The sequence below is a fragment of the Pollachius pollachius genome, assembly GCF_949987615.1.
Source record: "Pollachius pollachius genome assembly, chromosome: 1".
NCBI classification, from domain to species: Eukaryota; Metazoa; Chordata; class Actinopteri; order Gadiformes; family Gadidae; genus Pollachius; species Pollachius pollachius.
In genome coordinates this window covers 53,297,762-53,315,104 of record NC_136934.1, presented here as the reverse complement: position 1 = coordinate 53,315,104, position 17,343 = coordinate 53,297,762, and the positions used below count along the sequence as shown (strand labels likewise).

The 17,343-nt window shown below is 48.6% G+C and overlaps 1 protein-coding gene across 4 annotated transcripts in view; it reads right to left on the bottom strand.

Moving 5' to 3' along the window:
- csf3r (colony stimulating factor 3 receptor) overlaps positions 1-17,343 on the bottom strand; it is a 29,058-nt gene that overhangs the window by 3,807 nt on the left and 7,908 nt on the right. For all 4 annotated transcript variants that reach the window (XM_079748043.1, XM_079748042.1, XM_079748041.1 and 1 more), the window contains 11 exons: positions 16,535-16,701; positions 16,114-16,289; positions 14,969-15,095; positions 13,927-14,012; positions 10,731-10,926; positions 10,114-10,311; positions 6,313-6,414; positions 4,363-4,509; positions 3,309-3,449; positions 3,022-3,118; positions 2,688-2,766 (listed from right to left, as the gene is read on the bottom strand). In XM_079748043.1, coding sequence (XP_079604169.1) covers positions 2,688-2,766; positions 3,022-3,118; positions 3,309-3,449; positions 4,363-4,509; positions 6,313-6,414; positions 10,114-10,311; positions 10,731-10,926; positions 13,927-14,012; positions 14,969-15,095; positions 16,114-16,289; positions 16,535-16,701 — 1,516 coding nt within the window. The remainder of the gene's footprint in view (positions 1-2,687; positions 2,767-3,021; positions 3,119-3,308; positions 3,450-4,362; positions 4,510-6,312; positions 6,415-10,113; positions 10,312-10,730; positions 10,927-13,926; positions 14,013-14,968; positions 15,096-16,113; positions 16,290-16,534; positions 16,702-17,343) is intronic.

The window sequence follows — 17,343 nt, the reverse complement described above, 5'->3', positions numbered from 1 at the left end:
CTAAGCCAAGTGCTGTTATACTAGAGAAGGCCTACTGTATAAGATAAACACTTATTTCAAATGGGGAGAAAAGGTTGAGTACAAATGTTAGCAAATGTTTTTATGCTGTACAGTAATATACCAATGATGAAGTCTAAACTAGTCAACGTATCACGGGGATATGTTTTCACAAAGTTTGCTCACGCTACCACTCGCGCTAGGACCATGGGTCCTTCCCCCTCCAAACGGAAAGAGGCGGGCGGTGCAGCGAGCGCAATGCACTGTGGGAGTTTGAGGATTTCTAACATTTGAGCCAGAGAGACACTTTCTACCTTTTCTCTGGCTAGAAGGAACCGATTTTAATTTTTTTTGCACATTTATAATACATAGAATTATTTACTTCATATAACCTTCATATCTCCACCGGTGGAGTATCCCTTTAAATGGTATTGCTAAGCTAACTTAGGATTCGATTAGTCGAGCCAGGTTTTCCGCTTTAGGTTCAATGCGCGTTCACGTGAAAGGGGCGTTTATCGCATCAGTTTACTCACCTTTACAAACTGGATAGATCAAGCAGTCTATATAAAGGCGTCTAAGTGAAAAGATTCTGCATATTGTCTATAAAATAACTATGCCAAATGCAGAATTGTTCGCCATTAATCCCAATAGAATGGGAGTACATGGGAGTCGAACCCCCCGCGCAGAAATTCAAGACTGATGTGCTACCTCCACTCTACCACTCTCACTCTCTCTCTCACGGAGACACAATGCGCAACAGTAAGCATTGTCTATATACGGTCCAACAAGGACAATCAAATAGCGAATACCCTCTGATGACAACCTGTATCTCTCATGAAGAATATCAGGCAATGCCAAGGGATCGGTCCCGAAGAGCCGCTGTCGAAGAGACCCCTGTACGATAGGCTCCGAGGTCCACGGGAACACCCAGTAATGGTGACGATGTTGCCAGAGGAGGGGCTAGGAAGCTACGCACGCCGATCCAACCCGATGAAACCTGCTCCCGACCAGGTTGGGTTGACAGCATAAGTCACCATGGTGAAACAGCGCCGCTAAAAGAGAGCAACTTTCGTGTCCAAGCTAACCCAGGCTTTGAGCGCAACAGACCTGGCTAACCCACTGATCGAGGTTCGTAGTACAGGCCACTGTTGTTAGTGTTCACCAGTGCCCTGTACTACGAACCTCGTTGAACATATCCTGGCTTTCTTGGGAAAACCTGGATCGACAGAGAGGCAACTCCGGTCAGAGTTAAATAGTGCTACGAAACTCACTTAGGATTCAATTTTTCAATTCAGGTTTTCCGTTTTAGGTTCAATGCGTGTTCCCGTGAAAGGGGCGTTATTCGTGTCATTTTACTCACCATTACAAAGTGGATTGATCAAGAGTAGTATATTTCACTCAAGAGTAACAGATAGTCAGAATTAACTCCTATGAGGAGTTCAATAATCAGATAACAGCTAGGGGCAACACAGTTGCACATAATAAGGCTAGGGAGGCGTGCCGGCAAAAATAAAAATGTTGATCGTAAGTGAATTTACAATATCGGTGACTGGGGTTTTTGAACCCCAAGCCAGCGACCGGTCGAAATAAGCACAAAAATATATTTCCATAACCTTTAGTGAATAAGTATTCCATATGACATAAGAATTGGGAAATTTTAAGCTTCACATAAATGCCAGTCCCTCCAGAAAAACGTGATTATGCGATCGCATAATTCAACGCATAATCAGCCAAAGTCCGCATATTCATGCGGGGGCCATATTTTTTCAAATATGCCGCACTTTCAGCGCATAAATTGCCGATTTCCGCGCAAAATATGTGGGGCTTGCATGATATCATAATCCCTGCATTTTCGTTGCAAAAAAGTCACATATATCTTAGCAGAAAGTTGAAAAATGTTGCGTTTACTTCACACAAGAGCAGCCATTTCCCCCTGTTGCCATGGGAACGTTATGAGGTGACGTAATTACGCGACGTGAACGTCATCGAAAAGCTGCATTTTTTGCAAGTTCCCGCAATTTTTGCAAGTTCCCGCAATTTCATCGCATAAAATTGCATAAATATTGCAAAAACATATTTGATCGCATTTTTTAAGAAAACGTGCCGCATAATCAAGGATTTTTGGCCGCAACAATCACAAAAAAACGCCGCATTTTTCTGGAGGGACTGAAATGCGCATCACTTGGGAGACGAACCACTAAAACAGAAATTCAAGACTGATGTGCTACCGCCACGCTACCACTTTCTCATGGAGACTCACTGCGCAAGAGTAAGCATTGTCTATATACGGTCCAACAAGGCCGATCAAATAGCAAATACCCTCTGATGAGAACCTGTATCTCTCATGAAGAAGAGCCTCTGTCGGAGAGACCCTTTACGATACGGGGTCAAAGGTCCGCAGGAACACCCAGTAATGGTGACGACATTGTCAAAGGAGGGGATAGGAAGCTGCGCACGTCGATCTAACCCGATAGTCTTAGCTGAAAACCTGCTCCCGACCAAGTTTGGTTGACACCATGTTGTCACCAAGTCACCATGGGGATACAGCAACGCTAAAAGAGATCGAGATTTCGCGTCACAGCTAACCCAGGCTTTGAGCGCAGCATACCTCGCTAACCCAATAATCGAGGTTCATAGTACAGGGCTCTGTACTGGTGTTAATGTTTACCTGTACTGGTGTTAATGTTTACCTGTAGCGTGTCGAAGGACCAGCTCCTGATGCTGCTGTGGGCCGGGTCAGGAATCATCGGACACAACACAACTGTCACCCTGCAGAGCACACGGCGGGTCAGAACCCTCCTCAGACCTTCTCTACTCTACCTCAGATACCTTCTCTGTTCTACCTCAGATACCTTCTCTGTTCTACCTCAGATACCTTCTCTGTTCTACCTCAGATTCCTTCTGTACTCTACCTCAGATTCCTTCTGTACTCTACCTCAGATTCCTTCTGTACTCTGCCTCAGATTCCTTCTGTACTCTACCTCAGATACCGGTGAGGCTCCGGGCTGCTAGGTGGATCCTCACCGTTTCTGATACCTCAGCCAGGCTGTGAAGGCGATGAAGGCAACCAAGGACAAACCGGAGAAGGACAGCGCCAGCAGCATCCCCACATCACTGGCATCTGGAACACCAGTCACAATACTTAACGTATGGCTTCTTCAGCAAAAAACAATTAACCCAACATATATTGGGTCTCTAGGGAAACAACAGAACATAATGACTACATAATGAATATCATTAACATTTTGCTGGTTAAACATAGAAGCAAATGATGAAAAATGATTATTGAAAGGCCGGGTTAGGCTACGGACCTGCGGACAAAGTCCTGAAGGTGATCACGGAGCCGCTCCGATTCCCCCCGCCGGTGGAGACGGTGAGCTGGAAGCTGTAGGACGTCACCCTGTGGAGGCCTTTCAGCAGCACGCTGGGGTTACCTGGTTCCACCATCACCACTTCACCACAAACACGTCTTGTTAGCAACACCTCAGAATCGGTCCGATCTGACACTTTGTAACCGTGAGCTTTACTTCAGCTCAGAGTTCTGCAACGGGTCGGGTACCCGACGGGTACAAAAGTGGCTAAACGGGCGTATTGTGACGTCACTAAAATTCATGTGCGGGGATGTGGGCGGGGAAAATAACTCCTTGTCGGATAGCGGATGAGAACCAAAACAGAATTTTAGTTTGCTGAAATAAAACATAATTGAAAAAAAAAAAACGGAGCTTTTAATTGTCTAAAAAAACATTGCCACATCGCAAATATGTGTTTTAATCAACGATACGACCCTTGACCCATCATGTCACTACTGCGACTTTTGAATTCTTTGTTTGATGATACGTGCTCCAATAGTGCGAGATAGAAATAAAGCACATTCATTCAAATGATTTTAGCTTGTGTGTGATTTATCACGGTCATGGGTCGGGTAACGGGCCAAATATTAACAAGTCCGGGCAGGTGCAGATTTCATTTTGATATTATCACGGGTGACGGGGCAGATTTGGTGCTGAACTTTGCGGGTGCGGGTCTCAAAAAATGCACCGATGCAGGACTCTCTATCGGCCAAACTCTCGGGGCTGTTGAGGTCTGCATTGTTGAGCTGGAAGGCTGTCCACTCATGGAATGAACTATTTACACTATTGAGTCATTTAGCAGTTGCTTTTATCCTAGCTCATCAAAGCGTAAGTAAATAAGTCAACTCCACAAAATATTGCAGAGCACTGTTAGTAACATTAGTCATCAGTCACTAGAGTTTGGTTTGTTGAAGGCTGCTCCCCTTGCTTGTATGCTTCTGGGTCATTCGTTGGGTTTCCAGTAGAGGGCGTCAAAGCCATTTCACCTGAGTACTGTTTGTGAGGTTTCAGGTACCTGTGATGTGCTTGGGGTCTGCCCAGTAGGAGAGCTTGTAGCTGCTAATGATTCCGTTCCTCTCCTGCAGGGGGAGCTCCTCCCAGGTGAGTTCCACATATGGCCGCCACATCGACCTCACCTTCAGATCCGGGGCTGAGGACGGAGCTGGAACAGAAGAACCTCAGAACCTCAGCTCTGACCTGCAGGCTGCTGGCTCTACAGAACCAGGACAACCAGGAGAACCTCAGCTCTAACCTGCAGGCTGCTGGCTCTACAGAACCAGGAAAACCAGGAGAACCTCAGAACCTCAGATCTAACCTGCAGGCTGCTGGCTCTACAGAACCAGGACAACCAGGAGAACCTCAGAACCTCAGCTCTGACCTGCAGGCTGCTGGCTCTACTGAACCAGGACAACCAGGAGAACCTCAGAACCTCAGCTCTGACCTGCAGGCTGCTGGCTCTATAGAACCAGGAGAACCTCAGAACCTCAGCGCTGACCTGCAGGCTGCTGGCTCTACAGAACCAGGACAATCAGGAGAACCTCAGAACCTCAGCTCTGACCTGCAGGCTGCTGGCTCTACAGAACCAGGACAACCAGGAGAACCTCAGAACCTCAGCTCTGACCTGCAGGCTGCTGGCTCTACAGAACCAGGACAACCAGGAGAACCCAGATGGAAGGACGGACTGTAGACGTGATTCCTCCTCTGTGTTTATGTTTTCATGTATTCATGTGTTCATGTGTTTATGGTCCTATGTGTTTATGTGTTTATGCTCTATGTTTTAGGGTTAACCCTAACCTCTATTTGACGCCTGGTGCCGGATTGATAAGTCATTGATCAGCAGCCTGCCACTAACCTACCAGCTAGCCTAACGGATGATCTTCCATCTTCCACTTTGTTCTTGTTTCTCTTCTGGTCCGACAGCTCTCTCCCTCCCTCCCTCCCCCTCTCTCCCTCCCTCCCCCTCTCTCTCTCCCTCCCTTCCTCCCTCTCTCTCCCTCCCACCCTCCCTCCATCTCTCTCCCTCCCCCTCCCTCCCTCTCCCTCTCTCCCTCCCTCCCTCCCTCACTCTCTCTCCCTCCCTTCCTCCCTCTCTCTCCCTCCCTCCCTCTCTCTCCCTCCCCCTCCCTCCCTCTCTCTCCCTCCCCCTCTCCCCCTCCCCTTTCTCTCCCTCCCTCTCTCTCCCTCCCTCTCCCTCCCTCCCTCTCTCTCCCTCCCTCTCCCTCCCTCCCCTTTCTCTCCCTCCCCCTCCCTCCCTCCCTCTCTCTCCCTCCCCCTCTCCCCATCCCTCCCTCCCTCTCTATCCCTCCCCCTCCCTCCCTCTCTCTCTCTCCCTCCCCCTCCCTCCCCTTTCTCTCCCTCCCTCTCTCCCTCCCCCTCTCCCCATCCCTCCCTCCCTCTCTATCCCTCCCCCTCCCTCCCTCCCTCCCTCTCTCCCTCCCCCTCCCTCCCTCCCCTTTCTCTCCCTCCCTCTCTATCCCTCCCCCTATCCCCCTCTCCCCTTCCCTCCCTCCCTCTCTATCCCTCCCCCTCCCTCCCCCTCCCCCTCCCTCCCTCTCTCTCCCTCCCCCTCTCCCCCTCCCTCCCTCCCCTTTCTCTCCCTCCCTCTCTATCCCTCCCCCTCCCTCCCTCCCTCTCTCTCCCTCCCCCTCCCTCCCTCCCCTTTCTCTCCCTCCCCCTCTCCCCTTCCCTCCCCCTCCCCCTCCCTCCCTCCCTCTCTATCCCTCCCCCTCCCTCCCTCCCCTTTCTCTCCCTCCCTCTCTCTCCCTCCCCCTCTCCCCATCCCTCCCTCCCTCTCTATCCCTCCCCCTCTCCCCCTCCCCCTCTCCCCTTCCCTCCCCCTCCCTCCCTCCCTCTCTATCCCTCCCCCTCCCTCCCTCCCTCCCTCCCCTTTCTCTCCCTCCCTCTCTATCCCTCCCCCTCTCCCTCTCCCCCTCCCTCCCCCTCTCCCCCTCCCTCAGGGACTCACCCTTCTGTTTGCAGTACGCCGTGGCCGTGTTTGGCCGGCCGATGGCGCCGGTGAACCTTGGATACACGGACACCTGGTAGGGCTGGTAGGGCTCAAAGGGCCCTGAGGACACAACCATTCACTACATGTTAGCTACATGATGTACCAAGTGTGAGCAGCATGCTACCAGTTAGCTCCACACTTAACGCACCTGAGAGCTGCATGCTACCAGTTAGCTCCTGACTAAACCCACCTGTGAGAAGCATGCTACCAGTTAGCTCCTGACTAAACCCACCTGTGAGAAGCATGCTACCTGTTAGCTCCTGACTAAACCCACCTGTGAGAAGCATGCTACCAGTCAGCTCCTGACTAAACCCACCTGTGAGAAGCATGCTACCAGTCAGCTCCTGACTAAACCCACCTGTGAGAAGCATGCTACCTGTTAGCTCCTGACTAAACCCACCTGTGAGAAGCATGCTACCTGTTAGCTCCTGACTAAACCCACCTGCGAGAAGCATGCTACCAGTTAGCTCCTGACTAAACCCAGCTGTGAGCGGTTACATGCTGCCATTCCAACACGCCCCCATTCCGACATGCCCCCATTCCAACACCTTTTCGTACCGCCATTCCGACAGTCGACCAATCAGTGGCGCCATCTTCGGGTCAACATTGGGGGATCATAAATATTTTGTTTAAATGTGTTCAACCAAAAAGTAGCCATTTCAGTATTATTTATCTGTAATCTGATGATGTATGAAGTAACCCAATCCATCAATTGACAGCTGCATTTTACAAATGTGTTACGAGTTGCGGGGCATGCACATATTTAACTTGCCCTGGGAATGTATAAATATTCTATAAAACTTAAAACGGGACCTTTTATTCGTTAGAGTTGGATTTAAACTCAATGCAGGACCACTATTGGAGTGGATTGGACGAGCATTGGAGATTTTTTTATTGTTTGGAGTGCCACAAAACGAATCAACGAATGGACTCTGTTAACTTCATATCGGCCCAACGGCAATACAAATGCGCTTTCCAAAGGAGAAAGGCGAGAATATAGCCCGCCCTAGACCAGCACCTTTCCACACAAATTCTCAAAGGGGATCAATTAAAATAAACCATAGTTTTGCCTATAGAAGGCAAACCCGTTAACATAAGGCATTTTTACACTGCCAAATATGCACGTCTTATGCGCGCCTTTTTCCTGGAATGCTCCGCGTGTATACACTGCCCGAGATAAATTGGCTGCTTGAGCTAGCACCCCATTCTACCCTCCTGGACCCTACACACATTGGCGGTTTCATTTCGATGTAAATGCGATTAAACGGCTCCGCAGTTCCAGAGGGGGGGGGCTTGGGTAATGCCCAAGCCCCAACCACAGCGAGATATACCAGCATCCAATGCGGAAGTGACAAACATTGCAGTAGCACCGGGTGGCCACTACGAGGTGGTACCAAAAAGGAGCAATTCTTCGTTGACTCACATGTTAAACAGGCCGTTTTCACCGTCTTATTAAACCTATTTACAGCCTGGTCCAAAAAATCATTCTAGTCAGTATGTTTAGTTCATATCTCACTGAGGGGGATGAATCTTTTTTTAGCAGGCTAGTTTTTATTTTATTGGAGGTTAAAATGTATGAATAATTAGGGGCGCAGCCTCTTGAGTGACAGCTAGCCGCTGACCCTCACCTCGACGCCGAGGCTAGCTTCAGGATTAGCATGCTATCTCCGTCATCTTGACCTCGACTGCGTTAATTCCTATTGTTCATTCCGGTGCCAAGATGCCTTGCTCTGCGGTCAACTGTACCAACCGATGGTTTAAAAACTAATGAGCTACGAGCTAATTCGGTGTACGTCCCCTAGATGGGTGTAACTCCCTCCCCCCGACGTCACATCAATGCCCTTTTTTGGTCAGAGGAAATGAGGCGGAGTCAAACTATGACAAGATGGCGACGCTCATAAGCCAAGAGAATTGGATGCCGTTGGAATAACTGAGGTCTGCCCGGATGCTACATCCATTTTATATACTATCTATGGTAATGCCGTTCAGATTAAATCGCGCAGCATTCCATTGTGCGATTATCCCTGGTGCGTATGGCCTCACACATTGTTGAAATCATATGCTGGATGCTTTAATATTTCAATGTGTTTTTTAGTCAATGATCGAGAACACGTCGCAGACAAAAGGGGACATTTCATAGTTGATGATGGAAACCAGGACATTTTAGCAACCCGACAGGCTTTTGCTGGGACTGAGCTCAACTGCACGGAACTCAAAATCGGGACTGTCCAGGTAAAACCGAGACGTCTGGTCACCCTAATATAGCAGTATGTCTATATGTATGTGACAAATAAATCATTGTATCCTTGTATCCTTGCTATTAAAATTAAAGTTAGATAATATTTTATTCTACTCTTTCTGTATTCTATCTATACCTTCATCACACAGATATAAATTATCACACATTATCAAACAATATCCCCCGACCTCGGAGATGATCAGAACAGCTGGTCAGGTTGTTCTGACCAGCTAGAAATTGATTGAGCCACAGAATAACAGTCTTATTTGTACGTGTCATAGGCCTGCGTGCAGTTGTTAGATTGCACATAACATGTTTGCATATTTAGTCTTCTTTTTCTCGACTCTCCAGCATTCTCTCATTATTCCCTTAATTAATGGCCTCGGTGCGCAAAGACAGGCGGGGTTTCCGACGCTCCTTTTACAGTAAACCAGTTCACTTCACTTTTGGTAGAGACTGGAGTGATGGGTCAGTCGCGAACGAGCTGTTTCAAAGCGCTGGCTCCTTAAGGTGAACGATGGGAGTTGGCTCCCGACATGAGCCTTTTACTTTTTTAAGATATTTATATATAAAGTGTGCCAAGGCAGAATGGTATGAAGATCTCCGCGCTACGGGTGCTCCGTGCATGCTATGTGTGGGTGCAGTGACTGGCTGTCACGTGCATGCATGCAACCAATCAAGTGTTGATAGACAAGGATCATGCCATTCATGAATAATTTAAGTGATATGCCTACACATACGAATCATAAGTCAAAACGGGCTACATTTGGCTGAATTATAAAAGGTATAAGTGGTAATATGAAGAGCCGTTTGGGAGCCGAAAGAGCCCGCTCTTGTTGGTGAGCTGATCCAAATGATCGGCTCCCTAAAAGCAACTGAAATTCCCATGTCCACAGATCCACAGCGAATGAGGGTCGGCGACTATCCCCAATGACGAATGTCAGTGTAGGACAATACAGCACATGAAACTAAGAAATAATCATACTAATTAATTAAAGTACTTTGATATAAGTAATGCAATTTAAATTAGTGACCTCATGCTAGAGTGGTGGGACGTTTAAAATCAATGGAAGTGCCGCCACTCCGACAATTAGACCTCAAATGTCGGAGTGGGGGTATGTCAGAATGGAAGGCGGCCCCCACTGTGAGCAACATGCTACCTGTTAGCTCCACACTAAACACACCTGTGAGAAGCATGCTACCTGTTAGCTTCAGACTAAACCCACCTGTGAGCAGTATGCTACCTGTTAGCGCCGGACTAAACCCACCTGTGAGCAGCATGCTACCTGTTAGCTCCTGACTAAACCCACCTGTGAGCAGCATGCTACCTGTTAGCTTCAGACTAAACCCACCTGTGAGCAGCATGCTACCTGTTAGCTCCTGACTAAACCCACCTGTGAGCAGCATGCTACCTGTTAGCTCCTGACTAAACCCACCTGTGAGCAGCATGCTACCTGTTAGCTCCTGACTAAACCCACCTGTGAGCAGCATGCTACCTGTTAGCGCCAGACTAAACCCACCTGTGAGCAGCAGACTGGAGTGGTTCCTATTGGCCAGCTCAAAGAGCAGGGAGGAGGAGTTTGTTTTTAACAATGGCCGCCATTCCACCACAAAGTCGGAGACTCCCGGTCCGGGAGGTCCGGGTCCAGTCTTCCACTGGACCAGCAGGGCGTGGTCACCGTGGGAAACGACAGTGAGGTTGGAAACGGCCCAGCGGGCTGCGGACAGACAAACCGCTACTGTGACGAGCTAGCATAGATATTAGCATCGTTACGCTACCAGACGAGCTAGAATAGATATTAGCACCACTATGCTACCAGACGAGATAACATAGATATTAGCATCGCTATGTTACTAGACGACATAAGATAGATATTAGCATCGCTATGCTACAAGACGAGATAACATAGATATTAGCATCCCTATGCTATGCGACGAGCTAGCATAGATATTATCATCGTTATGCTACAGATGAGATAACAGATATTAGCATCGTCATGTTACCAGCAAGCTAGCTTAGATATTATCATCGTTATGCTACCAGACGAGCTGTGAGGGGACTCAGTGATTATGACGAGCATTCACCCATTCAAACTCTTTCACACAGTCATTCTCTCACAGACACACACCCACCCACCTTGGAGGGGGTGGAGAGGCACCGGGGTGGGGGCAGACTTTCCGGCTGAGTTCAGCGCCCGGAGGAACACCCTCTTCAACCGTCTGTGGAGACGCAGCTCACAGGCGGAGCCCGCCGTGGAACACAGCTGCCTGTCCCCCGTATCCGTGGTGACCACGTAGGACACCCTCCCGTTAGGGCGGAACCCCCTGGAGGGCTGCGGGAGAGAGGGGAGGAGTCACAGCAAGACCTAGACCATACCCACCAACCATAACCGCACCCACTAACCGTAACCCCACCCACTAACCATAGAGGGGAGGGGTCACACCCAGACCTTAACCACACCCACTAACCGTAACCACACCCACTTACCGTAACCCCACCCACTAACCATAGAGGGGAGGGGTCACACCCAGACCTTAACCACACCCACTAACCGTAACCACACCCACTTACCGTAACCACACCCACTAACCATAGAGGGGAGGGGTCACACCCAGACCTTAACCACACCCACTAACCGCAACCAAACCCACTTACCGTAACCACACCCACTAACCATAGAGGGGAGGGGTTAGACCCAGACCTTAACCACACCCACTAACCTTAACCACACCCACTAACCGTAACCACACCCACTAACCGTAACCACACCCACTAACCATCACCACACCCACTAACCGTAACCACACCCAGTTACCGCAACCACACCCACTAACCTTAGAGGGGAGGGGTCACACTCAGACCTTAACCACACCCACTAACCCTAACCACACCAACTACCCTTAACCACACCCACTAACTGTTACCACACCCACTAACCTTAACCACACCCACTAACCTTAACCACACCCACTAACCGTAACCACACCCACTTACCGTAACCACAACCACTAGCCTTAACCACACCCACTCACCCTAGCATGGGAACAGGCCTTTCTGTGTTCAGACCATGATATGACCATCGTGATGGCTAACTACTCTTTTCATTGACCCCGACACATATGTCGTTACGTATTCACTTGAGAAATGAATTCTGCTCTTGTTTTTTTATTAATGATATAATAATCTCAGAGTTGTGAGAAACGTTTACATGTAAAAGATTATTCTGTCCTGTTTTTTTGAATAAATAATAAATCTCAAAACGTTGTGATGTCCCCTGGAGTGAACCTGAAGCCCAACGACCTGAGATGACTAGGTCAAACTGATGTCAATACCATCAACACTGCTGATGGAGCATCAGACCCACACTTTGGCTTTACAGAGCTCCAGCTCTCAAGATAATGACCGTACTTTTTCTGTATTTTGAGATATCTCAATATTTCAGAAAAACAACAGCAGATTTGATTTTTTTAAGGAAAAACTATCTCAGAATTCTAAGATAAGAAACTTGTTAATTCAGAAAAAAAAGCGCATCATTTCTTTTCTTGAGTGAATGCATTACGCTTTCCTTATATATCCACTAGACTAACAAAATTAATAATTTAAACTGAGATGATAGAAAAGATTTGCTTGATAACCCAGATGGAGCTATAGCTATTAAATGTAAACCACATCTAATCAGTGGTACTGGTATTGCTACTGGTACCATAATATAACACTAACCATCTCCAACCTAACACCTAAACTTAGCCATCTCTTTTACGATAGCTGAACTAAACATCTCTAACATAATAACAACTTAATGTTCTCTAAAACCTAGACTTAAAAATCTCAGATATTACAGCTATATGTAACCATCCTTAAAGGGATACTTCACCCATTCAGAACCGGCGTTCTATCATCATTAAATTGCTATTGTAATACAAAAAATGTTTTTTTTCCCTCAGTCTAACCCATGGACATATTATAGAATGGACAGCGGATTCCAAAATGGCGGCCATTCATTCCTATGAAAACTGCTCAATGTCGCAGGGCAACATCAAGGAGAGATTTGCTTCCGCATCACGGGAGCCTAGCAACGCCCTAGTTCATGACGTACCGGATGCAGAAATATTCATTGTTTTCTAGCATTGTTAGCATTGTTGCAGCATAAGCGAGGTCTGAGCGATCGCAGTCGCATTGATTATCGACCATAGAAGTATAAGTTTACTTCATAAATACCCCGTTCTTTGTCTTTGGATATTTTGAATAAATGGATCAATACATGGTGAAGCGCAATGATCTCAAGCAGAGGAACGTGAGAGTCATTGAGCAGCAGCTGAACCAGTCTAAAAATCCCTTTATCACTAAAACACTTTTAGTGATAAAAAGTCACCACAGTGACTAAAAACCATCAACGTCATTCATGTTAAGTAAAAGGAAAACCTCGGACGCGAGAAGTTAACGGAGCCGTGCACTAGGCCCTCTCGAATGCCAGGCCGAAACAACATTTGTTTCACTAAGACTCCTTTCAGCCGCCCACCCCTCCTTCTCCAGCAAAAAATAATAACATAAAACGGCTAATAAAACGCTTGAGGTGGCGTTTTGAAAAGAGAAAACTTACATTTTTTTAGTTCATGGCATAAAAATAATTATGAGCCTGTGATTGATATCCAGACATTATTTGCGGAGACACATTCCTGTTCCCCACTTGTATTGGAGTGAACGGAGATATCTACTTCTGGGCCCCTTGAATCGAGGGACCCGTCCACAGCCCGCTAAACAGCTGCGATACCAGGCTTGGCCGCTTGGCCCCGGGAAGTGTTTTAAAAGTGTTTTAGTGATAAAGGGATTTTTAGACTGGTTCAGCTGCTGCTCAATGACTCTCCCGCTCCTCTGCTTGCGATCATTGCGATTCACCATTCATTGATCCATTTATTCAAAAGATCCAAAGACAAAGAACGGGTACATACGGTATCATTTTTATAATATTGTTAATAGCCCAATAGACATTTCAGTTGTGTTAGTATTTAATTTTTAATTTGCTTGTTTAGCTATGTATGACAGTTAACAATGCTGGGTCCACGACAGCGATATATTGTTTCACTTCTTATGACAAATGTAAGTCGCTTTGGATTAAAGCGTCTGCTAAATGCCCTAAATGTAAATGTAAATGAGAGACACTTTCTGCCTTTTCTCAGGCTAGGATGAACCGGTTTCAATTTTTTTTGCACATTTATTACATAGAATTATTTACTTCATATAACCTTAATTTCTCCAGCAGTGAAGTATCCCTTTAACCTAATTCCTAAACCTAAACTCCTCAACCTTAGACCTTGTGCGGTGATGTCTTTACCTTCCAGAATAGGCGGACACTATGGTAAGCTTGGCGTTTGTCTTTCTCATCCTCTTTCATCCAGTAGTCAAGACGACCGACCGGAGCTGAAAGAAAGGAACATTCAATATGAGGCAACATCGACAACATCAGTATAGCCTGAATTCACCAACAAGCACCACATGGGCCCAATGAACTCAGAGCATCACAGTTCACTAGAATACACGGGATCCACAACTGTACTGGAATAGTGCAGCAACCCCTGATGGAGAGGGCCTCAAACCACAGCTCTCTAACCCCAGCTCTCTAACCCCAGCTCTCTAACCCCAAAGGGCCTCTAACCCCAAAGGGCCTCTAACCCCAGCTCTCTAGCCCCAGCTCTCTAACCCCAGCTCTCTAACCCCAAAGGGCCTCTAACCCCAGCTCTCTAACCCCAGCTCTCTAACCCCAGCTCTCTAACCCCAAAGGGCCTCTAACCCCAAAGGGCCTCTAACCCCAGCTCTCTAACCCCAGCTCTCTAACCCCAGCTCTCTAACCCCAGCTCTCTAACCCCAGCTCTCTAGCCCCAGCTCTCTAACCCCAGCTCTCTAGCCCCAGCTCTCTAACCCCAGCTCTCTAACCCCAAAGGGCCTCTAACCCCAGCTCTCTAACCCCAGCTCTCTAACCCCAAAGGGCCTCTAACCCCAAAGGGCCTCTAACCCCAGCTCTCTAACCCCAGCTCTCTAACCCCAGCTCTCTAACCCCAGCTCTCTAACCCCAGCTCTCTAACCCCAGCTCTCTAACCCCAGCTCTCTAGCCCCAGCTCTCTAACCCCAGCTCTCTAACCCCAGCTCTCTAGCCCCAGCTCTCCTGGTGAATCATGATGATTCATGATTCTCCTCCTCATCAGCCAATCAACCGCAGCCAGGCGCACGTGAGCATGTGGGCGTGGCCAGAGCACGTCCAAGGGCTGTAGGGCAGACCAGGGGGCTGCCTCTATCCAGAGAACCCGGTTCTGTGGTTCCTCTCTCTAGAGCACCCGGTTCTGTGGTTTCACTCTCCAGAGAACTCGATTCTGTGGTACCTTTCTCCCGGGTGGACCCGGTCTGGGCGGGGCTCCAGCCGCTCCAGGGACTACCCTGATAGCAGGCCCGGACCTGGACCTGGTACTGGGTCCCGTGGAGCAGGTCACAGACCAGCTTAGACTGGACCTGGAGGCAACACAACATGAACATGACACATGTACACACACAGTAATGTACGCCTCAATCACCAGCTCTCTAACCCCTGGTGGAAAGGGCCTCTGGGTTACTACTGGGTTAGGGTTAGTCCAGGACCACTGGGTTAGGGTTAGACCAGGACTACTGGGTTAGGGTTAGTCCAGGACTACTGGGTTAGGGTTAGTCCAGGACTACTGGGTTAGGGTTAGTCCAGGACTACTGGGTTAGGGTTAGTCCAGGACCACTGGGTTAGGGTTAGACCAGGACTACTGGGTTAGGGTTAGTCCAGGACCACTGGGTTAGGGCTAGTCCAGTACTACTGGGTTAGGGTTAGTCCAGGAATAGGGGGTTAGGGTTAGACCAGGACTACTGTGTTAGGGCTAGACCAGGACTACTGGGTTAGGGTTAGACCAGGACTACTGGGTTAGGGTAAGGGTTAGACCAGTACTACTGGGTTAGGGTCAGACCAGGACTACTGGGTTAGGGTTAGTCCAGGACTACTGGGTTAGGGTTAGACCAGGACTACTGGGTTAGGGTTAGTCCAGGACTACTGGGTTAGGGTTAGACCAGGACTACTGGGTTAGGGTTAGTCCAGGACTACTGAGTTAGGGTTAGACCAGGACTACTGGGTTAGGGCTAGTCCAGTACTACTGGGCTAGGGTTAGACCAGGACTACTGGGTTAGGGTTAGACCAGGACAACTGGGTTAGGGTTAGTCCAGGACCACTGGGTTAGGGCTAGTCCAGTACTACTGGGTTAGGGTTAGTCCAGGACTAGGGGGGTACGGTTAGGGTTAGACCAGGACTACTGGGTTAGGGCTAGACCAGGACTACTGGGTTAGGGTTAGACCAGGACTACTGGGTTAGGGTAAGGGTTAGACCAGTACTACTGGGTTAGGGTCAGACCAGGACTACTGGGTTAGGGTTAGACCAGGACTACTGGGTTAGGGTAAGGGTTAGTCCAGGACTACTGGTTTAGGGTTAGGGTTAGACTAGGACTACTGGACTCACGGTAGCGAGGCTCCAGGCGGGGGTCTGGGAGGGGGTCTGGGTGTCTCGGAGCCGGGCCTCCAGGGTCATCTTGCTGTAGGACATGAACCGTTGCCTTGGTGAGAGGCTCCATTCCAGCCACAGACAGCCGCAGGGGCCCGTCTTCACACGGCATAGCAGCGGGGGCTCGAACCTCACTGCAACACAACCCAGAGGTCAAAGGCTAGATGTCAAAGGTAAGTTTAGAGGTCAGACTAAAAGCTAGGTGTCCAATGAAGGGTTAGAGGTCAAAGAAAGCGTTAGAGGTCAGATTAAAGGGTTAGAGGTCAGATTAAAGGCTAGAGGTCAAATGAAGGGTTAGAAGTCAGATGAAGGGTTAGAGGTCAGATGACTGTTCTTGCCGGCCGTAATGATGATAACGACGAAGAAGGCATGACCTCACCTGACTTCAGGGGCTCCACTGTGATGGGGTCAGAGGTCGCGTCTCCCAGGGCGTTGGAGGCGGTCACCCACAGGGTCATGTCCTGGTACAGGACGAAGGCTTTCCTGGGGAGCACCACCGTCCTGGCCCCCAGGGGGGCCACGTAGCTGCTGGTCTCCACTGACTCACTGACACACGCACACATCACACACACACACACACACACCACACACACAAACACACACACACACCACACACACACACACACAAAGCATAACTAGTACCATCGTCTATTATGTTTGTGTGTGTGCACCTCAAATGAGTGTGTGTGTGGGTAACCTAGCTGTGTCTGTGGGTGCGTGTGTGTGTGTGTGTTTGTGTGTGTGTGTGTGAGTGTGTGTGTGTTCGTTTGAGTGTGTGTACCCTAGCTGTTTATGTGTATGTGTGTGTGAGCGTGTGTGCCCTAGCTGTGTGTTTGTGTGTGTGTGTACCCTAGCTGTGTGTGTGTGTGTGTGTGTGTGCGTGTGTGTGTATGTGTGTGTGTGTGCGTGTGAGTGTGTGTACCCTATCTGTGTGTGTGTGTGTGTGTAATCTAGCTGTGTATGTGTGTGAGTGTGTGTGTGTGTTTGTGTTTGAGTGTGTGTAGCCTAGCTGTGTGTGTGTGTGTGCATGTGTTTGTGTACCCTAGGCGTGTGTGTGTGTGTGTGTGTACCCTAGGCGGGCGTGTGTGTGTGTGTGTTTGTGTTTGTGTGTGTACCCTAGGCTTGTGTGAGTGTGTGTGTGTGTACCCTAGGCGTGTGTGTGTGTGTGTGGTTGTGAGTTTTTGTGTA